This window comes from Mus musculus, chromosome 11 (assembly GCF_000001635.26).
Source record: "Mus musculus strain C57BL/6J chromosome 11, GRCm38.p6 C57BL/6J".
Taxonomy (NCBI): Eukaryota; Metazoa; Chordata; class Mammalia; order Rodentia; family Muridae; genus Mus; species Mus musculus.
In genome coordinates this window covers 87,059,098-87,086,910 of record NC_000077.6, presented here as the reverse complement: position 1 = coordinate 87,086,910, position 27,813 = coordinate 87,059,098, and the positions used below count along the sequence as shown (strand labels likewise).

Here is a 27,813-nt window from a genome sequence, read left to right as displayed (position 1 = left end):
ACACGAAAAGGCAAAGGGGTGGAAGGGAGTGTTGGGGGGAGGGACAGACACCCGGAACTCAAGGACTAACAGGCGGAGGAGGGATTTCACAATAGGACCGGGTGGGTTGGGATCAGCGAGGGACCGGAAGAACGCTAGAGGAAGCTCTTTCTCCGCCATGGCGGGGCCGGTCAGCTTGCGCGAGCTGCTCATGGGGGCGTCGGCCTGGCTGGGCTCTGAGAGTCCTGGAGGCCCCTCCGCTGAAGGCGGGGGAAACGCGGCTGGCACGCCCGAGCCCCCGTGGAGGGAGGATGAGATCTGCGTGGTGGGAATCTTCGGCAAGACGGCTCTGCGCCTCAACTCCGAGAAGTTCTCTCTGGTGAATACTGTGTGCGATCGACAGGTTTTCCCACTCTTTCACCATCAGGATCCTGGAGATCCAGGAACTGGAATCAAGACCAAAGCTGTCTCTGTCGGAGAGGCGGGAGGAGCCGGAGACCCCGGGGCTGCAGCCGGGGATTCACTTCGCGGAGGTATGGCTACGGCGGAAGGTAACCGAGCTGAGCCAGGTCCCCAGGACTTCAGTCTTTTGCAGGCCTATTACAATCAGGAAAGCAAAGTTCTGTATCTTATTCTCACTTCCATCTGTGACAACTCACAGCTTCTGCGTGCTTGTCGGGCCCTCCAGAGCGGTGAAGCCGGAGGGGGCCTCTCTTTACCTCATGCAGAAACACACGAGTTCTGGAAGCATCAGGAGAAGTTACAGTGTCTCAGCCTCCTTTACCTCTTCTCTGTCTGTCATATCTTGCTCCTGGTCCATCCGACGTGTTCCTTTGACATCACTTATGATCGTGTATTCAGAGCCCTGGATGGACTGAGACAGAAAGTACTACCCCTCCTCAAAACAGCCATTAAGGATTGCCCAGTTGGCAAAGACTGGAAGTTAAACTGCCGACCTTGCCCACCTAGACTCCTCTTCCTCTTTCAACTCAATGGGGCCCTTAAGGTGGAACCGCCTCGGAGCCAGGATACAGCTCATCCAGATAAACCCAAGAAGCACTCTCCCAAAAGAAGGCTGCAGCATGCCCTGGAGGACCAGATCTATAGAATCTTTCGCAAGAGTCGAGTCTTGACTAATCAGAGTATCAACTGCCTCTTTACGGTACCTGCCAACCAAGCTTTTGTGTACATAGTCCCCGGAAGCCAGGAGGAGGACCCAATTGGCATGTTGCTGGACCAGCTTAGGAGCCATTGTACCGTGAAAGACCCAGAATCGTTGTTGGTGCCCGCACCCCTTTCTGGACCTAGGCGGTACCAAGCGATGAGACAGCACAGCCGCCAACAGCTCTCCTTCCACATTGATAGCAGCACCTCGAGTTCTTCAGGCCAGCTAGTGGATTTCACTCTTCGAGAATTCCTGTGGCAGCACGTGGAGCTGGTCCTAAGCAAAAAAGGTTTTGATGACAGTGTGGGCAGGAACCCACAGCCTTCCCATTTTGAACTGCCCACTTACCAGAAGTGGATCTCTGCAGCAGCAAAGTTGTATGAAGTGGCTATCGATGGGAAGGAAGAGGACTTGGGCTCCCCCACTGGGGAGCTAACATCTAAGATTTTAAGCAGTATTAAAGTCTTAGAAGGGTTTTTGGATATAGACACAAAATTCTCGGAAAACCGGTGCCAAAAAGCTTTACCCATGGCTCATAGTGCCTACCAGTCAAACTTGCCGCATAATTACACCATGACAGTCCATAAGAATCAGCTTGCTCAGGCTCTTCGGGTATACAGTCAGCATGCTCGAGGTCCAGCCTTTCACAAATATGCCATGCAATTACACGAAGACTGCTACAAATTTTGGAGCAATGGCCATCAGCTGTGCGAAGAGAGGAGCTTGACTGACCAACACTGTGTCCACAAATTTCATTCCTTACCTAAATCAGGTAGCTACAAAGTTCCCAACAGTTTGAACTGAAAACTGGAGCTGTGCTTTTAGTATTAGTGTGTGTTTGTATGGTGTGGTGTGTGTGTCTGAGAGAGACCTCGCACCCTTGGAGGTCAGAGGGCAATGTTGTGAGGTCAGTAGTCTCCAACCTTTTCATGGGTCCCAAGTATCCAGCCCATGGAGTTAGCCTTGTGCTGCAAGCACTGTGCCTGCTGTGTCATCTCACTGGCACCTGAGCTGGGTGTGTATTCATGTATTAAGATGATTTATTTGGTACATAATTGGGTTGTTTTTTAAGAGCCCTGCAGAACTTTGATAGTAAATACTTTTTTTTTTCTTTCTTTGCTTTTATTTGTTTTCTGTTGTTGTTTTTGAAACAAGGTCTCTATTTAATCCTGGCTGGACCTGGAACTCACTATATAGACCAAGCTGACCTCCAAGTCACAGAACTCCTCCTCCTGCCTCTGCTTTTGAAGTCCATGTGCCACTGTACCCAATTAGTAAATACTTTCTACTTCTTTTTATTTTTAAAATTACTTTGTGTGTGTGTGTGTGCATGCATACATATATAGTATATCTATTTGTGTGTGTGTTTGTGTGACTGCATGAAATTTATGTGGAAGTCAGGACAGCCTGTTAGTCAGTCCCCTCCTTTAACCTGTGGGTTCTGGGGATGGAACGCAGGTACTACAAGAGCCATCTTGTCAGCTCCAGCCCTAAATTTGATCTTCTACCTCTTAAAACGAAAACATCACCCATGACTGATTTTTTTTTTAACAATAAACTGGTGAGTTGGTAGATGAAAAGTTTTAAGTGGCATGAAGTTTCAGAAAATGTATCACCCTTTATCCTAAAGAGGTTTTGTTGAATTATTAGAAAAGAAAGGTCACCATAATGTGACACAGAAGGGGAAAAAAGTCAAATTTTGACTATTTATTTCTGGGGCAGGGTCTCACTATAGACTACACCTTGAACTCTTAGAGATCCTTCTGCCTCCAGATTGCCACACTTGCACTGCAGCTATGAGTGAGGAGGCCCCAGGTCTCATTCTCAGTGTTGTAAAAGAAAATCCTTATTCCTGTGTATTTAATCAAGATTTCTGATGTTTGCTTGTTTGTGTGTATCTGTGTTTCTTAATGGCCAGAGAACTATGTGAAGAATTTGGGGAGTTGATTGTTATAGAACACAAAGTAAACTTGGCTCTGCATCGTCTTTGTGTGATTAATAATGATGGTTACACTTTCCAGGAGAAAAGCCAGAGGCAGATAGGAACCCTCCTGTGCTCTACCACAATAGCCGAGCCCGATCCACCGGAGCCTGCAACTGCGGAAGGAAGCAGGCACCTCGAGACGACCCCTTCGATATCAAGGCTGCTAACTATGACTTTTACCAGGTAAACTGAAGCTTCCTTCTCTCTTTTTTTTTAAAGATTTATTTATTTATTATATGTAAGTACACTGTAGCTGTCTTCAGATGCACCAGAAGAGGGCATCAGATCTCATTATAGATGGTTGTGAGCCACCATGTGGTTGCTGGGATTTGAACTTCGGACCTTCGGAAGAGCAGTCGGGTGCTCTTACCCACTGAGCCATCTCACCAGCCCGCTTCCTTCTCTCTTAATGACTGAATATTCTCCATAGCAGAATACCTAGAAAAGCCAACACAACCGCAGTGATAAAGAACAAGGGCAAGTTCTTTACATGCACTTCTTGGTTTTTCATATCTTTTAACCATATTTTATACATATATATGTGTGTGTGTATGTGTATATATATATATATATATATACATGCATATATATATATATATATATATAAAGTATATAAACTGTCAGAATGATATAGTTAGGGTTTTTTTAAAAAGACTTATTTTTACTTATTTACTCACAGAGCTCTGCCAGCCTATGCTTTCTGAGAGCTGGGATTAAGGCATGAGCCACCATGCCTGGCTTGGGAAGCTCTGATTAGCTAGCTCAAAAATATCCATGATCACAATCTTATTTGTTACTAAAATAACTTATCAGTGGTTTTTTTGTTTTGTTTTTTTAATCAGTGGTATTTTTATTTAAGTGTTTATGTGTGTGAATGTATGTTGTGTGTACGTGCGTATGGAGGTCACAAGAGCACGTTGGACCCACTTAGGCTGAAGTTATTATCTTGAGTTTTTGCATTCGTGTGCTTATATTCACCACGTGTGTACCTTGTGTCTACTGTTAGGGTGAAGCAGTTGAGGGGTGGGTGTAGCTGTTCTTTACTACTTTGTGGGTCTTTCTTCCACCCTTCTCCACCCCTTTTCTTCCTCCTGTTTAACCCCGTAACACTAAATAAGAGAGGAAAGGAAAGAGATCCCTGAATAACGTCAGGGTGGGAAGGGTGCGACATTATCATTGGACTGCTTCCTACTGATTGGGGCATGGAGTTCCTTGGGGCAAGTTCTTCTTGTTGTTTCTTCTTGGCACACTCAGCCAACAACAACCCACCCAACTCTTGGGCCCCTAGCATTTATATACCCTCTGAAAAGTCCCCAGAATTCCAAACATCACACAATCTCAGAAACTACCTGCAGCTGGCAAAACCACACCCTTGCTAGAACACAAGGCAAACCATAGTCAGCTGCTGTGGGCAATCTGAAGTCGCCTCTGGGATGAAAACAAAAACATATCCTTACAATGTTTCTCTATTTTTCAAAGAAACCAAGACTCCAAATCTCTCACTGCAGGGATGGGTGGGGGGACCTTTGACAGGCTCATGCAAATGTGTCACTGAGAAATTAGGCTGAGATATCTACTGGGCGAGGGGAGAGTGAAAGCTTTTTCAGAGTTGGAACATGAGGGAGAGATAGAGGCATACAGACAAGGAGACAGAGAGAAAGGCAATGGAAGACAGAAACAGGCAAGACAGGAAAGAAATGAGAGAGAAAGCTGGGGTGGCTGGGAGCCCCCTTCTGGGCTGCACTTAGCACCTGCTGCGCCTGCTGGCGGAGGGTGATGATGTAAGCTGTCTCTAGGTCCCTGGGGGTAGGCCAGTGGGAATGCCCAATTGCTAATACCACTAAGATCAGAAGGCCGCATGGGATCCTCTGAGACAGGAATTATGCTTGTGGGTGCTGGCAGTCAAACCTGGGTCCTCTGCAAGAACAAGTCCTCTTATCCACAGAGCCATCTCTGCATCTCCACTGGTATGATTTTAAACAGAAGTGAAGAAGAAAAATTTCTGGTTATAAAGCCACTCCTCTAAAATATTTTTTAAAAATCACTTTTACTAGGTGGTGGGTCAGTGCAGCAAATGTGTTCAGTGACTTTTTTTTTTCTTTTTCATGTTTTGGTTTTGTTTTTTCGAGACAGGGTTTTTCTACGTAGTCTTGGCTGTCCTGGAACTCACTCTGTAGACCAGGCTGGCCTCGAACTCAGAAATCCGCCTGCCTCTGCCTCCCAAGTGCTGGGATTAAAGGCATGCGCCACCACGCTCGGCTCAGTGACTCTTTCTATTATCACACTGATGGTCACTGGTATTAAAAACGGTCCTGCTTAGAATCACTCACTGCCTAAAGGAATAACTCATACTGGATTCTTTTGGAGTATAGGAATACTTCTTGCTACGTCAGTACCCAGAAAATTAAATTCATATAGCCATATGTTGGAGGGGAAAAACCTTCCATGTTCTTTTTTGCTCACACATTGATGGCTGACCCTGTTTGTTAGAGTGTAATGTGTGTCTGCTTGCTTAGAGGTAACTAGCTCAGGATAGTCTAGAACTTGGTCTGTGGCCCATACTAGCTTTGAACTTTGAGTTCTGCTTCATTCAGTCTACCTCTCAAATACTGTGTCACAGGCACACACTACCCACTCTCCGTTCAGTAAAATGTGTGGTGGTTTGTTTACTGATTTAAATGAGCCTACAAAGAAGAATGTATTATTTGAAATAAAAAGTTTCCCCTTCTTATTTCTCTTTCTAGCTTCTGGAAGAAAAATGTTGTGGGAAATTGGATCATATCAATTTCCCTGTATTTGAGCCAAGTACTCCAGATCCCGCTCCTGCTAAAAATGAACCCTCTCCTGCCCCGCCAGACTCGGACGCCGAGAAACTGAAGGAGAAAGAACCTCAAACCCAAGGAGAGAGCACAAGCCTCAGCTTAGCTTTGAGCTTGGGCCAGTCAACAGATAGCCTAGGTACCTACCCCGCTGATCCACAGGCAGGAGGAGACAACCCAGAAGTCCACGGGCAAGGAGAAGGAAAGTCTGAGAAGAGACCAAACTTGGTTGACCGTCAGGCATCCACAGTTGAATATCTCCCAGGCATGCTACATTCAAATTGCCCCAAAGGTCTCCTACCCAAATTCTCCAGCTGGTCTTTGGTTAAACTAGGCCCAGCCAAGTCTTACAACTTTCATACAGGTTTGGACCAACAGGGCTTCGTTCCAGGAACAAACTATCTTATGCCTTGGGACATTGTCATCAGGACTAGAGCTGAAGATGAAGGAGACTTAGACACGAACTCCTGGCCTGCTCCAAATAAAGCTATTCCTGGGAAGAGAAGTGCAGTTGTGATGGGCAGAGGAAGGCGGAGGGATGACATAGCTCGAGCCTTTGTTGGCTTTGAGTATGAAGACTCTCGAGGTCGGAGGTTCATGTGCTCAGGGCCTGACAAAGTAATGAAAGTGATGGGAAGTGGACCCAAGGAGTCGGCTTTAAAAGCCCTCAACAGTGACATGCCCCTGTACATCCTGTCCTCGTCGCAGGGCAGAGGGCTGAAGCCACATTATGCTCAACTTATGAGGCTTTTTGTTGTGGTTCCTGATGCTCCTTTGCAGATAATACTGATGCCTCAGGTAGGAAATGCAACCCTTCCCTTAAATGGCAATAATAATAATAATAATAGTAATGGTTTGTGGTTTGGTTGTTTTGTTTGTTTTTTTGTGGTCTTTATGGGACAAATCCTGTAAGCCCATGTTGACTTGGAAATGAATGTGCAGTTTGATATCTCTACCTCCCAAGTGCTGGGATTATGTTTGTGCTTTTGTGTATCCCTTTTTTTTTTTAAAGAACCATTTATTTTATTTTATGTTATATGAGTACACTGTTGCTGTCTTCAGATGTACCAGAAGAGGGCATCACAGATGGTTGTGAGCCACCATATGGTTGCTGGGAATTGAACTCAGGACCTTTGGAAGAGGAGTCGGCAGTGCTTGCTGAGCCATCTCTCCAGCCCCTGTATCCCTCTTCTTCATCAACTGAGCTGTATCCCAAGCCCATGATAATTATTTTAATTTTTGTTTGCTTGTTTAAGACAGTCTCATGTGGTCCAGGCTAGCCTTCAACTCTGACTCTCCTGTCTCTACCTTCTTGGTGCTAGAATGGCAGAGGTACACACCTACATCTAGTTTAGGCAGTGCTAGGGATTGAGCCCAGGTTTCTTCATGTTTGCTTGATAAGCACTGTACCAACTCAACTCAACTCCCGTCCTTTGTTCTTATCACTTTTATTTATTTACTTCGGGTTTTTTGTTTGTTTGTTTGTTTTTGAGACTGTCCATCTCTGCTGCCCTGGCCGTCCTGGAACCTGAAACACAGCCTAGGCTGACCTAGAGCTCAGAGTTCTGTCAGTGCATGTGCTCTGTCATGGAATTGCCTGCCAGCCCCATATCTGCTTCAACAGTTTATTTCCATTTATCTATTTTCTTTTCAACCTAAGTGTTTTTACTTTGCAGTCCTGGTCCTTTATTTCTTTGTGTACATTAGGCCATGAATTCGTATGGAATGGGCTCCAAAGGCTCAGGCTCTTTTCCGTTAGTCCTCACAAAGTGTGCTTCTCTGGGTGGCACAGGCTGGGGCTTCAGCTGCACCCAGGTGCCCTTCTCTTTGGCTTCCTTTTTCTTCTGGTCGTTCCCCTTCACCCGCTTCCGGAAGCTCTCCCTGCTCTTTGAGTGCTTGATGTGCTCAGTCCGCTCATTGATCCTCTTGGCCGGAACCTTGCCCTGATTTGCTTGTTTACAATGCCCACGGCATGCTGGGTGACATTGTAGACTCTTCTGGTTTTGCCGCGGTAGCACTTATGGGGCATTCCTTTTTGAACAGTGCCCATTCCCTCGATGTCCACAATATCACCCTTCTTGTAGATTTGCATGTATGTGGCCAACAACTCCATGTTTCCTAAAAGGCCTAGAGAACATATACCGGGTGCCTCTCCTCTTTCCCTTTGTGTTTGTCATTTTGGCGAGTTAGTGGAAGATGGCTGCCCTATTTATCAATTGTTTTTACTTGCTGTTTGTGTGCTCACTAGTACGCTTAGCCAGTTCTCTGCCCACTAAGCTACATCCCCAGGTTCCTAATTTCTTTTTAAGTCCCAGAGATTTTTATTGATTTAACTATTACAGCTGTTAGTAAGAATTTAACCCTAGTTTACCTGATGATTTAGACATGCAGACAAAAACAAAAAACAAACAAGCTAGGCTTGGTGACATAGGCCTTAAATCCTAGCACTCCAGAGGCAGGTGGATCTCTGAGTTTGAGGGCAGCCTGGTCTACAGAGTGAGTTCCAGGACGGCCAGGGCTACGAAGAGAAAGATCCTGTAGCCAAAAAAAAAAAAAAAAAGAAAAAGAAAAGAAACAAAAACAAAAACAAAAACAAAAACAAAAACAAAACCTGGTCAACGGGAAAAGAGAGCTGAGGGTACCAGACATCCAAAGAGGTGAAGTGAGGTCCCAGAAAATCAGTTTCCTCATTTTGTTCAATGTGGCTGCTTGACCTTCAGTGTTCTAGAACCCGTTGTCTGGTTAGAGATTTATCTGCCAGGTGTGTCTTATTGAGAAATCTAAAAGGTAATTTTGTAACCCCTGTTTTTCAGGTTCAACCAGGCCCACCACCATGTCCAGTATTTTACCCAGAAAAACAAGAAATCACTCTCCCACCTGATGGCCTTTGGGTCTTGAGATTTCCTTATGCCTATGTGACTGAGAGAGGACCTTGTTTCCCTCCCAAGGAGAATGTGCAGCTCATGAGCTACAAGGTGCTCCGAGGAGTCCTCAAAGCAGTTACACAATGAGTCTTCCAGCCACTCTGCCGCAGACTGAAGCTGCTGTTTGTCTTGTTTTTGATGTGTTTGGGTTTTTTTTTAATGTGTATACTGTGTCTTCCCAAAACCCAATGTGTTTTGGTTACAAGTATTCAGTATTTGGACAATAATTGTTCCATTATTTCATTATATTGATATTTATTGTAAAATCAATAAAAGTTTGTTCTAGAAAAAAAAGGATACAAAATGTATACTTGGTATCTGTTTTGTCTTGTTTTTACTTCATTGTCATAAGGCATATTTTTATCATAATTTAGTGTTCTATCTTTCAGATAAGTAGAGTAATGGGGGCTGGAAACCTGGCTCTTACAAAAGCACTCGTTGCTCTTTCAGAGGATCCCTTTCGATCTCCAGGATACACAAGGATCATTGCTGCCTGTAACTCCAGTCGTAAGGTTTCTCTGTATAACCCTGGCTATCCTAGGAACAGGCTGGCCTAGAGACCAGAGATCCACCTGCCTCAGGCTCCCCAAGTGCTGGGATTAAAGGCTTGCACCACCAAATCCCAGGAAGTTGATGTTTTTGAAATTGTTTTCAAAGCAAGGTTAGTATATCCCGATGCCTATAAAACCTGTACTCTTTTGAGTTTAAGGCAAGCCTATACTAACTACGTAACAAAACCTACCTCAAGTTAGAAGAGGGCTGAATGTTATAGCACTTGCCTCTAATTCTAGAATCAGAGATAGCAAGATTAGATATTCAAGGCCACCCTAGATTACTTGAGCTAGTTGGAAGCCAGCCGGAACCACAAGAGTAACAAAATAACAAAAGAGCCAGGTGATCCTGATTATCCATCACAAGGACTCAACTGCAAAAAGCTGGTGTAGCTCTGGCTGTCCTGTAACTAGCTATGTGGAACATGCTGGCCTCAAACACGAGATCCACCTGCCTCTGCCTCCCAAGTGCTGGCATTAAAGATGTGCACCACAATGCCTGTTGATATACTTTTAATGGGGCAGGGGTATTTATGTGTATGAATGTTTTATCTGCATGTATATATGTGCACCATGCACATGCCTGGTGACCAAGGAGATGAGAAAAGGGCATCAGATTTCATGGGACTGGAGTTATAGGTAACTGTGAGCCTTGTTTGTGCTGGAAATCCAAAGGGGTCAACTGCACTGAAAGAGGAGCAAAGGCTTTTTTTTTTTTTACTTATGTGAGTACACTGTCACTGTCTTCAGACACACCAGAAGAGGGCATCAGATCACATTACAGATGGTTGTGAGACACCATGTGGTTGCTGGGAATTGAACTCAGGACCTCTGGAAGAAGCTAGTGCTCTTTTAAGAGCCATCTTTTCAGCCCCTGTTATTTTATTTATTTTTTGGGGACACTCTATATATAGCCTCTTGCTGTTCTAGAATTTGCTATGCAGAATAGGCTGGCCTGGAACTCCTGCCTCTGCTTCAAGAGTTCTGGGATTAAAGGAATGCATCACTTTACCTGGGTCTTATTTATTTCTTATATGTATGAGTGTTTTGCCTGTTTATGTACCATATGCATGCTTGGTGCCCACTGAGGTCAGAAGAAGGTGTTACATCCCCTGGAACTGGAATTATGGACACGGTTGTGAACCCATCCTGTGGGTATTGGGAACTGAACCCAGATCCTCTGCAAGAACAAGTGCTCTTGCCAGGTGGTAGTACACATCCCAGTACTCAGGAGGCAGAGGCAGCCTGGTGTATAGTGAGTTCCAGTACAGCCTGGGCTACACAGAGAAACGCTCTCCAAAAGCAAAAATATAAACAGCAACAAAGAGGTAGGAGGAAGATGGAAGGAGGAGGAAAGAAGAGAGAGGAAGGAAGGAAAAAAGAAAAGGAAGGAAAGAAAAAAGCCGGTTGTGGTGGCACACACCGGTAGGATTTGCTGAAGGAGGCAGAGGCAGGAGGATCACAAGTTTGAGCCTGGGCTGCTACACATTTAAAAAAAAGAAAAGAAAAAAGTGCTTTTAACTGGTTGAGCCATCTTTCCAGCCTCTGGCCTAAGACTCAATACTCCTTCCTCAGCCTTAGTATTACAGATGTGTGCTAACAAAGAAACTTTGAGCACTAGGCATTGAACTCAGATCTCAAGTATACCACTGAGTTACATCCCCACTCTTGTTTGTTCTTAATATTTGAAAACAGTAACTAGCTTGAATTCATTCTGTAACCCAGGCAGACCTAGATTTTACAATCCTACTGCCTCAACCTCCAGAGTTGCTGGGATTACAGACCTGTACCCTCAGGCCTGACTTAAATGTTCTTTAATTAAATACCTATTCTATGAAATAATTTGCTAAATCTCACCAATCTATAGTAACTTTCCCCAGCATATGACAATCACCAATTGTGATTATGCTATCAATTAGATAAGTGCAAAATAAGTTGAGACCCAATGTAGTGTATTGTAATTGATCCTATTTTCCCAGATACATTTAAAATAGTGTCCTGACAGGATTAGATATTTTAGTCCCAATGTTTGTGAAATAGAGTGTTTACCACCTTTCCAAAAGCTGCCACTTGACCCAGCAAGATGGCTTAGTGGGAAAAGGAGCTGCCACCTTAGGTCTCCTTAGGTTGTCCTCTGCCTTTACACGTGCACACACATACACTACACAGGAAATAAGTAAATGCATAAAAAATAAATAAACGAGATAGGATCGGGTGCAGCAACCCTTGCCTGCAGTTCCAGCTAATGAGCTGGATGAAACCAAAAGACTGCTTCACCCTTAGGAGTTTGAAGCCAGCCGGAGCTCAATACTGTGAGTCTGCCTGTTGTTGCAATTGTCCTGGGACTCAAACCCCTGGCCTTAAGGGAAGGCAGACGCAAGTGGATCTCTAGCCCTATTGTCATAGCGAGTTCCAGATCAGCCTCGGTACATAGTGAGACCCAGTCTCTAAGGGGGGGGGGGGCCGGGGGGGAGGAGACAGGAAGGGAGGGAGAGAGAACGGAGAGAGGAAGGGAGAGAGGAGAAAAGGGAAAGAAAAGAATCCCAATACTTAGAAGGCAGAGGCAAACTGGTCTCTGTGAATCAAGAGGCCAGCACACAGTCAACACAGTGAGACACCCTGTCTCAATAAACAAATCCAAACCTTGAATGTGCTTGGAAAGTGCTTTACAACTGAGCCACAGCCACAGCCTTTGTGGCTAATTACTTTGCATAAAATACGATCCACAGCTGGGCTTGCCTACCATCCCAACACTCTGGAGGCTGAGGTAGAAGAACCTGAAGTCGAAGACTCTATCCTCTGGTATATAGTGAATTCAAGCCCGGACTGGGCTAAGTAGATCCTATCTCACAAAACCAAGACCCTGCCCCCATAAAACGTGGTTCCTACTGTATTTCTAGTTTGTAAGGTAGGAGATGAAAAAGAAAAATGGAAAAGTTAGTTGCCAGTCTTTATAGGAAAGGACTTAGTGGTCAGTTTCTTTATTCATGTTTATTTTGTACTGGGGCTTGAATCCCGTACGATCTAACCAACTAGGCTACGAGTTCGAGGTATCAGTAACAATTCTTCGCTTTTCCCACAGAAAGGACTAGGACCTGGCCTGGAATCCTCCTTTGATGCACATTTCCCAGTTACGTCAGATTTTCCCCGAAGGCTATCCTGGCTTGAGAGCGTTTTCGGCTTAGGGACTGCCCAAACAAATCCAAACAAATAAAACCACTGGCAAGTTTCCAACCTCTTGCCTCGGGGTCTTCTTCGAAGCACCTGCGCGTGGGACCACAGCTGCCAGACGCCCAACGCTCCGCGCCGTAGCGCGCCTGCGTATCTGAGCCCCTTTGTTGCTCGGGCGCTGGGGTCGGGCTGCGCCTGCGTGCTGAGTCCGCACGAACAAGTGCGCTACGCCGAGGGCACCGGCTGAGGGCGAGCAGACCTCGAGCAGCTGCCGGCGCTGCGGCCGTTGCTACCATCACAGCACAGTCGGGGTCTCAGGCCCAGAAGGCGGTGACCGAGGATGTCGTCCACCGCGGCTTTTTGCCTTCTCTCTACTCTGGGGGGATATTTGGTCACCTCGTTCTTGTTGCTTAAATACCCAGCGTTGCTGCACCAGAGAAAGAAACAGCGATTCCTCAGTAGGCACATCTCTCACCGCGGAGGTGAGAGGGGTCCCCAGAACCCGATGGCGGGGATGGGGGAGGCTTCCTAGCAGGAGGTAGAGGATGGGGATTCTGGAGAGGCTGACGAAGAATGGGCTCCTGGAACTGGAGGGCTTCCTCAGATGAGTGGTCCGGAGGGGAGGGAAGGAAAGGGGTCTCGTGTCCCAGTCCTGGTGGGCGTCTCTGGGGAGCTAGGGTGACAGGGCTTCTGTGAGGAGGAGAAGCGCAGGATGAGAGACAGAAGTGGGGCGTTCCTCGGCCGATGGAGGGATGATCGGGAGGTCCCTTCTTGGCAGCCTGGCACAAAGCCGGTGCAGATCCAGGAGACACCCGCAGGGGGAAGTAGGAACGGACAGACTGCTTGGAATAGGCTGGTGGCTGAGTCCGTGGGGAAGAGCTTGGGCTCCGGCAGAGCTGAGGATCTGCGAGTACCTGGAGCGAGAGCTGAGGAGTCTGCGATGCCACGCTCCACGCGTTTGTAATTGAGCTCTGGAGAGAAATGTCTCCAAACCAGGGACATTTTCCAAGGTCACAGAGTGTGGACTGAAGTGGCACAAGCAACTTGGAGAGTTCTGGTTCTAAGGATTCCAAAACCTAGCACCTGGGTTGTTGTTTTACTTTGATTTTTGAACATTACCCCAGCAATGGTTGGTGGGCTTCTAAAAGACTAAAATATTTAGCTTATGATCAGTCAGTATTTTTTTAAAGATGTTTCTCTTGCAAAAGTATATTGCTTTTATACAATATCAAGTATATAAGGGTTGAAGCGAGTCCGCTCCGCCTTCTAATTTACTATAACAGGCCACATCTTTGCTTCTTCACTGCTGTTCAATAATGTGGCTTCAGGACATTTCAATTTTTTTTTTTTTATAAGTAATAGTTTTAATTTTTTTTTTAAAGATTTATTTATTTATTATATGTAAGTACACTGTAGCTGTCTTCAGACACTCCAGAAGAGGGAATCAGATCTCTTTACAGATGGTTGTGAGCCACCATGTGGTTGCTGGGATTTGAACTCTGGACCTTCGGAAGAGCAGTCGGGTGCTCTTACCCACTGAGCCATCTCACCAGCCCAGGACATTTCAATCTTAAGGTATAAATTATGAAAATTTTCGGTCACTTTAAACTTTTCTTTAGGGTGAATATAGCACCGGGTTAAAATTGCCTGAAATGTATCATACAATGGTAAACTCTATAGTTTAAAATTTGATGGAGTACCGTAATGATTTTTGGTTTTAGATTTTTCAAAGATGGGGTCTTGCTATGGCGTGCTGGCTAGTCTGCAAATCACTATATAGACCAGGCTGGTTGTGCATTCTGCCCCCACTTTCCCAGTGCTGGGACAACTATCCTGGGACCATGACTTCTATTATGACAAATATGTCATAGAAATAAATACATTATCATTCTTTTGTACAGTTTTATCAGTTAAACACAGTTTCCCACTTTTTGTTTGGTTTTCTTTCTCTGTGGCCCTGACTGTCCTAGGACTCAATCAGTAGACCAGGCTAGCCTAAAATTCAGAGACCTACCTGCCTCTGCCTCCCAAGTGCTGGGAATAAAGACTTGGACCACCATGCCCAGCTCCTGGTGATTAATATGTCTGTGTATAGGCGTATGGCGTGTTTGCCTGTGAGTGTAGGCACATACATGTTCCAGAGCATGTGTAGAGGTTGGAGGACAGTATCGCATGTTGGTCCTTATGTTTCACTGTGTTTGAAATGAAGTCTTTTGTTATTCGAGGCTGGATTCACCAGTAAGCTCGAGTGTGGGAGTTGGGGATTCTCCTGTCTGACCTCCCATCTGCCAGGAGGGGCGCTGGGATTACAAACCAGATTCTGGTTCTACTACTTCTAGCTCCTGCACAGGTTCTGGGGTTCTGAACCAAATGATTCACTATGCTATCTATCCAGCCCAGCCCTTAACATTTTATTTTTTTAAAGATTTATTTATTGTTATATGTAAGTACACTTTAGCTGTCTTCAGACACACCAGAAGAGGGCATCAGATCTCATTGCAGATGGTTGTGAGCCACCATGTGGTTGCTGGGATTTGAACTCAGGACCTTTGGAAGAGCAGTCAGTGCTCTTAACCACTGAGCAATCTCACCAGCCCCCAGCCCTTACCATTTTTATTGTTGGGGTGTTTGTTTGTTTGTGTGGTTTGGTTTGGTTGTTTGGGTTTTCTTGTCTGTTTTTTGTTTGTTGGGTTTTTTTGTTTGTTTGTTTTGAAAGTATTCTTACTTGCTGTGTAGCTCAGGCTGGCTCTAAACAGAACAGACTTGAATTTAAGGTGTTCCTGAGTGCTGGCATCCCAGATATTTGACTCCATCAGTCTCCCCTTTGAAGATTATCCCTTTGTGGCCTAAATATATCATTGTATATCTGCACTGACTTTGTAAACAACACACTAACACACTGTATGTTACTGTGTATGTGAGGATGTTAATGATAGTATAATGGTAGGCAGATAATAACTACAATGTTGATTCATATACAGAGCACCTGAAAGATTATTATAGAAGGAGCTGGACCAATATTGCTTGCCTTCATAGCATTTAAATCTAGATGATGGCCTGGCAGATGGGTGGAGGCACCTGCTGCTAAGGCCAGGCAACTTGGGTTCAGTCTGAGGGACCCCACATGGATGGAGAAGAGAGCTGACTCATGCAACTTGTCTGACTTCCATGCACCTGTATGCACACACACAAAATAATACATGTTAAAAAAAAATCCGAGGTAAGGATGCAAAATGCAGTGTTTCCTCTTCTTACCCTATCAAAGATGAACTGACCCCAAACAATTAGGGAACACCACATAAAGGAGGGAAAATTAATGTAAACTGAGAACATAGGGACCTGGGAGATCATCACTCAGTGGGTAAGAGGGCCCGAGTTTGATTCCCAGAAACTGTGTAAAAGATGCTGGGTGCAGGGGTATGCTCATGTAGTTCCAGGGCTGGTAAGGTTGGGCAGACACGTCCCTGGGACTCTAGCCGGCTAACATATTCTATGTGGTGACTTTAAGGCCAGTGAGATATTTTGTCTTTAAAAGAAAAAAAAAAAAAAGGCTGGAGAGAACTCTGACTTCTTTCAGAGGTCCTGAGTTCAATTCTCAGCAACCATATGGTGGCTCACAACCATCTGTAATGGGATCTGTTGCCCTCGTCTAGTGTGTCTGAAGACAGCTACAGTGTACTCATATACAATAAGTAAGTAAGTAAATAAATAAATAAATAAAAATTTAAAAAATGTTAGTAATTTAGAAATGTCACCCAAAGTTTTTCTCTGCAGACAAATGCCCACCCATACACATACAACAAAAGTATACAGTGAGACAACAAATAAAATTAACAGTGTTGTAGTCCTGGCACTGTGGAGGCTGGGGTAGGAAGATCATAAGTTTGAAGCCAACCTGGTCCATCTGATGAGAGGGCTAAAGAACAGAAACAGTTGAGAGGTACAGGCAGGAATATCAGGAGTTCAAGGTCATCCTTGACCGCATAGTGAGTTGGAAGCCACCCTGTGGTGTGCAGAGCAATAATTGGTGAGATGGCTCAGTAGGTAAAAGTGTCAACTGACGACCTGAATTTGACCCGGGACTCACATGATAGATGTGTTGGTGGTTTTTGTCACCTTGACACAAACCTAGGCATATCTGAGAAGGGGATTTCTCTCTTCTTTTCTTTCCTTTCCTTTCCTTTCCTTTCCTTTCCTTTCCTTTTCTTGTCTTTTCTTTTCTTTTCTTTTCTTTTCTTGTTTTTCGAGGCATGGTTTCTCTGTGTGGCCCTGGTTGTCCTGGTTCTCACTCTGTAGACCAGGTTGGCCTTGAACTTACAGAGATCTGTCTGCCTCTGCCTTTCAAGTCCTGGGACTAAAAGCATGTGCCACCACTGCCTGGCAAGAAGAGGACATCTTAATTGAGCAAATGCCTGCATCAAGTTGCCAGTAGGCAAGCCTGCAGAGCACTTTTCTTGACTAATGATTGGTGTGGGAGGGCCCAGCCCATTGTGGGCAATGCCACCCCTGGGCAAGTGGTCCCAGATAGTATGAGAAAGCAGGCTAAGCAAGCTTTGAGGGACAAGTCAGAAAGCAGTCAGCATTCCTCCATGGCTTCTGCTTCAGTTTCTGCCTGCAGGTTCCTGGCCTGTTTGAATTCCTGCCCCACCTCCTTCCGTGATGAACTATGACCTAGTAGTGTAGGCCTAAGTAAACCCTTTCCTCCTCACCTTGCTTTTGATAATAGGTTGGGGTTTTTTTGTTTGTTTGTTTTTTTTATCAGAGACAAGTTGTCTTCTGACATGCATATGCACAGCATGGTATGTGCACTCCCACCCAACTTACACGAAATGAATAATATGCAATAAAAATGTTGAGGAGCTTTGGAAATGGTGCTTGCCTAACATACGTGAGGTCCCAAGTGCCATCCCCAGAGCTATATAAGCCAGGTATGACAGCACGTGCTGTAATTCCAGCACTGAAACCCAGGGACACAGAAGTTCAAAGTCATCTTGAGGTACGTAGCGAGTTCAGGGCTAGCCTGGAGTGAATGGGCAAGATCCTGCCCAAGGAACAGAAAAAGTTATTTTGCTCATACCTAGAATTGTTCAATTGTTGATCTAGAAACTATTTATTGGTAGAAACAAAAAAAAATTAATTAGGCTGTTTCTGTGAGTCACGTGATTATTATTTGAGAGAAAGTGAATTCTAGCAAATTCATAAGGGAAGCCTTAGCACTAAATAATTCCTTGGAGAGGAACACTATGTTTCTTAATTAGTCCCTCAGTTACTCCGCAGCCTTCACCATACGAGTCTCGGTAATCTGCCGGCATAGCCCCGGTGCAATTTACCTACTAGCAGCTGTACAGCAGACAGAAGAATATGGAAGTTGTTTACCTATAAAAGGGACTATCTGAATAGCAGTATAGCAACAGAAAAATCTGCAGCATAGCTCATGGTAAGAAGGCAGGCTCACAGTGTTTCTGTGGCTCTAGCTAACGCTTTGTTTTGGGTGGTAGTTTGTTTTGTTTTGTTTTGTTTTTTGTTTTTTTTTTGTTTTTTGGAGATAGGATCGTACTATGTAGTAGTCTGGGCTAGCCTCAAACTCACAATTCTCCCTAGGCTTTATAAAGCTGGGATTACAGTCACAAGCCACCAAGCCACGTGCTGGCCACTCAAGTCCTTAGGGAAACGTCATTAACTCGCAGGATGGTTATGAGGATTTTAATGAAATGCACTGAGTGCTAAGTGTCCTGTCTGCACAGGGCCTCCTGCATAGTGCGAGCTCCCTACCCTGACCCCCATCTCCAGGCCTCTTGACCACCTGTTCAATATCGGTGATAGCTAAGCAGTTTAATCAGTTAATAAGGTTTTAATGATAATTCATGTAAGGCAGGACAGGAAGATCCCTGTGAGTTTGAAGTCAGCCAGAAATGGATATTAAGGCCCTGTCTTAAAGAAAAAGGAAGAAGGCCAAGATCATCCTTGGGATACCCAAGACATAAATATTTAAATCTCTAGCCCTCTGTTATCTGAAATATCTGAAAATGGAAACAAGCTAAATGTGGGTGTAATAAAAGTGTAGTTAATAAAGAAGGTTATCATCATTTTCAAATGGCATATGTCCATTAAGGAAATTGCCCACCATTTTTACATTTACAAAAGCAAATTATAGCCAGGCATGGTGGTGAACACCTTTGATCCCAGCACTCAGGAGAAAGAGGCAGGCAGCTTTCTGTAAATTCAAGGCCAGACTAGTCTACACAGTGAGTTCCAGGACAGCCAGGGCTATGTAGAGAGACCCTTGTAAGAGTCTAAAAATCGCTGAAAGAAGGCCCCAGACTCAGATCGTATACAGAGACAAAGAGCATGTGTTCTGCAAAAACAACCAGCACATGGAAGTCAACCATTCTTCAAAATGGCAACCCCAGACAAAGGTGCACAGGCCTTTTTATAGGGAATCAGGAGAACTCTCTAGAAGGATTGAGAAATCTAAAATTTCATTGGTGAGTGCTAGGGGTGTCACAGGTGGTCAGTGGTCAACATTCCTATGTCATGAACATTTAACCATAGGATGAGCTAGGACTGCCGGGCACAGATGGCCCGTTAAGGTATTTCCCCATTAAAATATCCTTGCCCAGCAAGCACTTTTACCCTCAATCTCTTTCTCCCTTGTATCTCATTTAAGTGAATAAATGAAAGTGTGAATTGTAAAGCCACTTGTAGTGTGGTATATGCCTGTGGTCCCAGCACTCAAGAGGTGAGAGCCAAAGGACTGGGAGCCCAAGGTCATCTTTGGTTACATTGTAGGTTTGAGACCAGCCTGGGTCATAGATGGACTCCCTGGGTTTGGTGGTGCACACCTTTAATCCCAGCACTCGGGGAAGCAGAGGAGGCCGGTCTCTGTAAGTTCAAATCTAGCCTGGACTACACAGTGAGTTCTAGGTCAGCCAGGTCTACCTAGTGAGATCCTATCCCCAAAACCAGAAAGAAACAATATAAAGTTAGTGTGGTGTGCACAGCTGTAATCCCAGCACTCAGGAGACAAGAGGCAGGATGATTTCTAGATTTAAAGCCCATCCCACCACATCTGGCTGAATTGGCCTTTTTACGTATGAGGAGGATTGTGTGGCATTTGTGCTTGTCTTTCTGTGACTGGTTTATTGCTCTTCATAAATTCTCCTCCAAACTCATCAACTCCTCTCTATGGAAGCACTCTTACCCCTCCCCCTATATGCTTATACCCAGGTAGCTGTTCAAGACACAGGACATTCCTAGAAGGTTGGCACAATGGCTCAGTGGTAGAGGCACCTGTTCCCAGTTCTGACCACCTGGGCTTAGTTTCTGGAACACACATGGTTGAAGGAAAACGTGTACACTGCATGTATATCCATATATGTTCACATTCACACACACACACACACACATTAAATGATGTAATAAAAAGTTTGGGACCGGGCAGTAGTGCCACACACCTTTAATCCCAGCACTCGAGAGGCAGAGGCAGGTGGATTTCTGAGTTTGAGGTCAGCCTGGTCTACAGAGTGGGTTCCAGGACAGCCAGGACTACACAGAAAAACCCTGTCTTGAGAAACCAAAAAAAAAAAAAAAAAAAAAGTTTGTTTGGTTAGTTGGTTGGTTGGTTTTTTTGAGGAAGGGTCTCTCCATGAAATCCTGGCTATCCTGGACCTCACTATGTAGACCAGACTGTACTCAGACACTATACTTCTGCCTCCTGGGTGCTGGGATTACAAGAGCGTGCCACCATGCCTGGCCCTAAATGCAATAAAAGAATTGTTAGAACATTTCTAGCACTTCATAAATCCCCGTTAACTGAGTAGTGTTAGTGTATCTTTAACCTCATTACCCAGGAGACAGGAGGATTTAGAGTTTGAGTCCAACCTGGGCTCCATAGAGATCCTATCGAAAATGTCCTTTGTCCCCAAAAGTAATCTTGACTCTTCTGGCATCTTCAAAGTGTCGCCTGTGGCTTCTGGGGGTCCCTTATACACTTATATCAGTCTGCAAGGTCCAAACTGTGTTCCTAAGAGGCTGTTTACCTTTCCACTGTGGTATGTCTTCAGCAGCAGTCCAGAGCATTGGTGAATATGTGTGGGTGTGCAGCTCAGGGCTGCTATGCATGCCTTGTATATTTGGGTTCAGTCTCTAGTTATCTCCCTCCCTACTCAAAAAGCACCAGGGGTTAAAGTTTCTACTGCTGTAGCCTCAGTCAGTCACATATAAAATGTATCAGTTGTCATTGTATGCTTCACTACTGTGTGAGCATGGATTTTAAAAAAGATTTATGTATATGAGTCTATCTGCATGTACACCTGCATACCAGAAGAGAACATCAGACCCCATTGTAGATGGCTATGAGCCACCATATGTCTGCTGGAAATTGAACTCAGGTCCCCTGGAAAAGCGGCTCGTGCTTTTAACCACTAAGCTATCTCTCCAGTCCATTCATATTGTATTCATGCTGGATATGACAGCTCGTGCATGCTAAGGGGGGTGGATTACTAAGAATTTGAGGGGCAGCCTAGGCTACTCACTAAGAGTTTCAGGCTAGCCTGAGCTATAGAGTAAAATCCTATCTCCTATTTTTTCCAGTTGTTGTTGATGAGAGACAGTTTCTCTGTGTAGCCCTGGCTGGGATTCTCTTTGTAGACCAAACAAACTGACCTCTGACTCACAGAGATTCACCTGCCTCTGCCTCCTGAGTGCTGGGATTAAAGGTATGAACTACCATGCCTGGCTAAAACCCTATCTCAAAATAAATAAAAACAAAACAATAAAAACCATCCCCCAACCCTGAGACTCGGGGCTGGAGAGAGAGCTTGAGGGTAAAAGTGCTTGCCGGGCAGGTGTAAGGATGTGAGCCTGGATCCCCGGAACCATGGAAACGCCAGCTGGGTAGATGCAGGGTGTGCCTGTGATTCCAGCGCTCCCTGGAGGGGGTGAGAGGCAGGGTCAAGCACTCCAGGACTGGCTAGCCTGCCGTAAGCGGTGGAGAACAACGGACACTCTCAGACACAGGAGAAAGCAGACCTGAGGTTACCATCTGAGAGCCCTATGCCGGGGCATGCAACCTCCCTTACAGACACACAAACATGCACACACACACACACATATATGCGCTTGCAAATACAGCCCCTGAAAATTACTGAGCGTGATGTATTCACAGAATGTGGAAGGTGGAGGCAAGAGAATCGGGAGTTAAATATATCCTTTATTACATAGGAGTTTGAGGCCAGCCTGAACTATGTGAGAACTTCATTTAAAACAAGGGGGGAAAGTAAGTCCTGAGAATTCCAAGGACAGATTCTGGTGCAGTTGGCTTTCTGGACCTTGTGACTGTTCACATATTATACTGGCATTGCCAGCCTTGACACCCTGGACTTCCTGTGGCTCTCACCCTTTGTTCAACCTGTTCAGAATAAAATCAGCATGGCACTTCTGTTCGATCTTTTCAGCTCTCCTCTGCACCAGCAGCTTTCTTCTGTGGCTCTCCCTGTAGCATTTCCCAGGCACCTTCCTCTCTGTCTTTGAAATGAGCTGTCCACTGTAAGCTCTTTGGAGCCCCTCTCTGGAAGGCCACTGACCTGAAAAGAGTGTGCAGGTTAAGATTTTTATGATATTTCGACGTATCGAATCCGAGCACCTTGCTGCCATCGTGGATATGAATATCATGCAATGCCTGGGGTAGACAGGCTCTGAGTAGATATGAGACCTCCCAGCCTGCCTCTGTGAGATTCTTAGAGTTTCTTATATTATAATGCTAATAGTCCTTATTAGCATGTCAGCAATAAAATCATTTATGCTTTAAAAATTAGATATCAAAGATCTCAAAGGGGTACCATTGAAGTTGTTTTAAGTATGCCCATAATCCAGGGGGAGAGAAGAGAAGCTCAGATGAAAGAAAGAGTTGTGGGCGGAAGTGACAGCTGAGATAAGCAGCAGCTCCTTTAAAGAGGGCTAGCTTTGTTTGTTTGTTTTTAAAGGCTGTATGCTATAGCCCAGGCTGGCCTCCAGCTCTGGGCTTTCTCTCTTTGCCTTCTAAGTTCTGGGACTCTAGACATGGGTTACCATGCCTAGCTTATAGTACCATAGTGTGCTGGAGCTGGAATCTAGGACTGTATACACGTTAGGTAATCTAGTAACTGAGGTTGTAGAAAAGGGCCCAGTAGGAACATTGGTGACCTCCATGGACAGTGAAGGAATCGTCATCTGAAATCCTTAAATACATACTTGTTGATTTAAAAAAAAAAAACTAAAAAACAGGATTCTACCCCCCCCCCACCCCCACACACAAAGATTCATTCTTATTTCTGGAGAAATAGTATGTTCAACGTGACCAGTAAATGAAATAACTTTTACCCTCCGTGTTTCCACAGGTGCTGGAGAAAACCTTGAGAACACAATGGCTGCCTTCCAGCAGTGAGTACACAGGAAGGGCCCCTCTGTCCACAGCCTGTCACTGGATGGATGGGGACTCACAGAGGGACACAGTGTATATGTGCCACTCACTCGTCATAGCTGTTTCTATAAAATATTACAAAGAGTGTTTGACTTCTATATAGTTGTAAAAGTAGTCCTAAAGAGACTGGCTTTCCAGAGCTAGAAGCAGCCATCTGTGACAAGGGACAGGCTGCATAATGCTAATTGGTCCAGTGCAGAGAGAGCAAGCGAGACAGCTGTCCCCCTGGCTGCTGCTCAGGAATGGGACTGTGCGTCTTTGTGCCCAGGAGTTTCTGTTGAGCAGGTTCCTGCCGTTGGGGTTCTTCTTGGGATCCTCGTGTGTGCTGATGTTGTTTTTTTAATAAGATGAGTTACTGGTTTTGTTTATATTGGAATCATATTTCATACACACGCCTTTTCAAGGCTTTCTGGAAGCTGCAGAAGCCGCTCACTGGTTGGAGCCCTTGTTCTTTGTCTCAGAGCTGACGTTTACTGTCAGCCTTGTTTTCCTCTCACCGAATCCCAAAACGGGCTATGAAGCAAGGCCAGGGAAACGAAGACTTTACCTAGTTATACTTAATGAGAAAAAAAAATTCTAATACAATTTTAAGCCATTTTTAAGGTGGGGTGGGCATCTTTCTCTCAGTTAGCCAGGGTGGTCTCACACTGCTAGGCAATTTGGAAATATTTTCTATGTAGCTAGAGCTAATCTGGAGGGTTAGCCTGTCTGTTGGGCTGGAGATTGAAGCCAGAGCTTCCTGCATGCTCAGCACGCACTCCGTGGCTGAGGTACTCCCATATCCCAGCAGAATTTAGTCTTAAGTTTCTTCCTTTTGCCATTCAGTGACGTCTTATAGATTATTTTTCTTCTCAGAGGTGGCTCACGCCGTTCTTCCTGGCTGTGGGGAAGCAGAGGCAGGCAGCTGCATGACTCCCGGACAGCCCAAGTTGTGTGGTGACGCCTTTAGTCTCAGCACTCAGGAGGCAGAGACAGGTGCATCTCTGTGAGTTAGAGGCTAGCCTGGTCTACAGAGCAAGTTCCAGGACAGACAAGGCTACACAGAGAAACCCTACCTCAAAAACAAACAAACAAATGGTATCTCAACAAATTTTAAAATAAAGCCTGCACCAAAAAAAAAAAAAAATCACTGTTCGTGAAACATCTTCGGCATGGCTTATAAAATGCTTTCACAGGTACCCTCTCCTGTAGGTTATGAGTATGGCAGAGCAGGACTTTTCTTTCCTCTCTCTCATTCTCTAACATCTTAGGTTCTAATACTCAAGTCTCACTAGTTGGTCGCTAAAATAGAATTGGAGCAGCATACCCCAAGAACAAGCAGGATGTTGGCAGTAGACTGGTAAAGGAGACAGCCGTCCTTTGTGATGAGCATAGAACATAAAAGAACTGTATTGCTCGAATGCAGAGTGAACTAAGTCCTTGTTGAGACAGGTTTTCATAGACCAGGATGCCCTTGAATGAACATGTGTCCAAGAGTCACTCCAAACTGACTTTCCTGCCTCCACCTCCCAGTGCTAAGGTTATAGTCATGTACCACCACACCCTCCCTGCAAAACCTGATTCTTAAGAGCTAATAAAACTAGGTTATTAAACTGGGCCACGTAGGTAAATACCCAGAGGACAATGAGGTACTTATATGCGTGGGTAGGAGAAAGAAGCAAGTTATATTAGCAATACCTGGAAGTAGAATATGGCATAAAGTCAAAATAATTAAGTCAGTGCCCTGACTCTCATAATCTGTGTGTGTGTACCAAGACTGATCTCAACTTGCCATGTAGTTGAAACTGGCCTTGAACTCCTAATCCTTCTGTTTTGGGGATGTAGATGTTGATATTACACACATGCATCATCATGCTTAGCACTCCCCTCCCTCCCTGCCTCCCTCCCTCCCCCCTCTCTCTGTCCCTCCCTCCCTGCCTCCCTCTATCCCCCTCTATTCCCTTCTCTCTTTCCGTCTCTCCTCCCCTCTGTCTCTTTTGAGACAGGGTCTCTCTTAAATATCTTTTGTCAACCTGGAGCTCTCTCACTATATAAATCAGGCTGGCCTTGAACTCACAAGAGATTCCCCCTGCCTCTGCTTCCTGAGTGGATTGCTGGGATTAAAGATGTGTGCTACCATGTCTGACAGAGGCATCTGATTTTAATCATAAGTTGTCTTATTAGGGTTTTACTGCTGTGAACAGAAACCATGACCAAGGCAAGTCTTATAAGGACAACATTTAATTGGGGCTGGTTTACAGGTTCAGAGGTTCAATCCATTATCATCAAGGCAAGAACATGGCAGCATCCAGGCAAGCATAGTGCAGGAGGAGCTGAGAGTTCTACATCTTCATCTGAAGGCTGCTAGCAGAATAATTGCTTCCAGGCAGCTAGGGTGAGGGTCTTAAAAGCCCACTCCCGGGGCTGGTGAGATGGCTCAGAGGATAAGAGCACTGACTGCTCTTCCAAAGGTCCCGAGTTCAAATCCCAGCAACCACATGGTGGCTCACAACCACCTGTAATGAGATCTGACGCCCTCTTCTGGAGTGTCTGAAGACAGCTACAGTGTACTTATGTATAATAATAAATAAATCTTTAAAAAAAAAGCCCACTCCCACAGTGACACACCTACTCCAACAGGGCCACACCTTTTAATAGTGCCACTCGCTGGACTGAATATATAAAAACCATCACATATGCACACCCAGTTATGCACAGATATAACTTTATTAATATGGGACGCTCCCTAAAAATTCACTTGAGAACATGGTTTTTGCCTTATTGTGTATGCACTCAACACAAAACCAGGCTGAATCTCTCCTGAACCATGTTGTGTGTGTTGTGTCAGGGATGCATTTGAGTGGAATGTCCTCAAGTGTGATGCTCGTTAAGGGGAAGAGGGCATGGACATGGAACCCAGTGCAAATAGGGGTTAGAGGATGATGATGATGATGTGTGTGTGTGTGTGTGTGTGTGTGTGTGTGTGTGTGTGTGTGTGAGAGAGAGAGAGAGAGAGAGAGAGAGAGTGAGAGAGTATGAATTTTCAGGTGGAGGAGCTAGGCTTCCAAATGAGAGAAGAATGGGTTGTGTTCCATATCACTCACTGTATATCCTAGGTTGGACTCAAACAGAAGGCATTCTCCTGCCTCAGCTTCTCAAGTGAGCTCAGCTGTGAGCTACTATATCTAGCTTTTCTTTCCATAGTGAGTTTTGCTGTTGAATGTCTGCTTATATACTTTCTCAGCATTTGTGATTCCTTATTACTGAGAGGCCCTACTGTGCGCAGTCTCACCGGAGACTCTTCAGTTTGATGTGGCTCTGAAGCCTTCTCCTGATAAACTTAGTTTAGTGATTGAATTTCATCTCTAGGGTTTTTACATATTTTTATTGTTACATTTCTGTGACCCTGACAAACTTCTTTTGTTCATCCCTTTCTCTTTCTTTTCATTTTCTGTTTTATTTTTAGACAGGATATGTATCCTAAACTGGCCTTGAACTTCACCCAACATAGCTGAGGATGGCCTTGAATTTCTCCTGCTAGAACTGGGTGCTGGGGTTACAGATGTGCTCCAGCTCGCCTTGCTATTCTCTTCCTTTACTGTCTCTTCCTCCATCTCCCTTTCTTTGGAATCCATTGTTGTTTTATTTTTATTCCTCATTCTGTAATCTTCCTGCCTCCCCCTCCCAAGTGCTGGCATTCCAGGAATATACCATAAGACCACCCTAAAATATGTTTAATTAAGATGATAAAAGCAGCCACTTTGTCTTAAATCTTGATATGTGTGGAAATACAGGCCACATGAAGAAAGTCAGCTTGCCCTGAGTTATACTAAGGTATCAGGAACTATCACCCAAATTAATTTCTAGTCAAATATTTTTCCCATCGTATTGAAATGCCAGGATTGGGGCTCAGTGGTTAAGAGCACTGATTGCTCTTCCAAAGGTCCTGAGTTCAATTCCCAGCAGGTGACTCACAACTATCCGTAATGAGATCTGATACCCTCTTCTGGAGTGTCTGAAGACAGCTATAGTGTACTTACATATAATAAATAAATAAATCTTTAAAAAAAAAGAAATGTCAGGATTAACCATAGCTGCCTATGGAAGAGGCAACATGATTCACCAATTATAAGTCACAACACTTTAATAACTTTTTATTATAATATTACAACATCACATTGATGAATGACGATAAATGTGGTTGGGCTATTTCAGTGTCATGGGATACTTTGGACTTTAAAATCAGAATTTTCATATCTGATACATGTAAAGTATATGTTTACCAGGTTTCAAAGTGCTGTTTTCTTTTGTGTCTTCAGCGCAGTTACCATTGGGACAGACATGTTAGAACTGGACTGCCATATCACAAAAGATGAGCAAGTTGTAGTGTCACATGATGCAAACCTGAAGAGGTCAACTGGGGTCAATGTAAACGTCTCTGATCTCAAATATTGTGTAAGTAAAAAGAAACTAATATCATTATACTTAAAGGAAATGCTTTTAAGGCAGAAGAGAGCCAGATGTCACTCATAAATAACTTTTGAAAACGATGATGATTAAGCTGATGATGGCTCACAGCCTTAACGCTGGCACTTGGGTGGCAGGAGGCATGTCAAAGCCTTGAAGCCACTCTGGGCTCCTGTCTCAAACAAACCAACAAATAAACGGGCTAGAGAAAGGGCTTCATGGTTGAGAGCACTGGCTGTTCTTCCAGAGGACCCCAATTCCATTCCCAGTTCCCACACAGGAGCTCACAGCTGTATGTGACTCCGGGCCCAGGGG

At 44.8% G+C, this 27,813-nt stretch overlaps 2 protein-coding genes across 2 annotated transcripts in view; both read left to right on the top strand.

Annotated features, from left to right (window-relative positions):
- The first annotated feature begins 133 nt into the window (after positions 1-133).
- Smg8 (smg-8 homolog, nonsense mediated mRNA decay factor (C. elegans)) lies at positions 134-9,179 on the top strand. The gene is made up of 4 exons (NM_024262.1): positions 134-1,916; positions 3,166-3,311; positions 5,873-6,745; positions 8,761-9,179. The coding sequence occupies exons 1-4, from the start codon at positions 158-160 to the stop codon at positions 8,956-8,958; spliced, it is 2,976 nt and encodes a 991-aa protein (NP_077224.1). The 5' UTR covers positions 134-157; the 3' UTR covers positions 8,959-9,179.
- A 3,594-nt stretch (positions 9,180-12,773) lies between these two features.
- The window catches only part of Gdpd1 (glycerophosphodiester phosphodiesterase domain containing 1), a 40,344-nt gene continuing 25,304 nt past the window's right edge, over positions 12,774-27,813 (top strand). Inside the window, exons 1-3 of the mRNA NM_025638.2 lie at positions 12,774-13,075; positions 22,970-23,012; positions 27,351-27,486. Coding sequence (NP_079914.1) covers positions 12,934-13,075; positions 22,970-23,012; positions 27,351-27,486 — 321 coding nt within the window. The 5' untranslated portion in view covers positions 12,774-12,933. The remainder of the gene's footprint in view (positions 13,076-22,969; positions 23,013-27,350; positions 27,487-27,813) is intronic.

Coding starts and splice junctions, on each gene's coding strand:
- Smg8 (NM_024262.1), top strand. CDS start 158: ATGGCGGGGCCGGTCAGCTTGCGCGAGCTGCTCATGGGGGCGTCGGCC. Junction 1,917..3,165: donor TCATTCCTTACCTAAATCAG/GTAGCTACAAAG, acceptor TACACTTTCCAG/GAGAAAAGCCAGAGGCAGAT. Junction 6,746..8,760: donor AGATAATACTGATGCCTCAG/GTAGGAAATGCA, acceptor CCTGTTTTTCAG/GTTCAACCAGGCCCACCACC.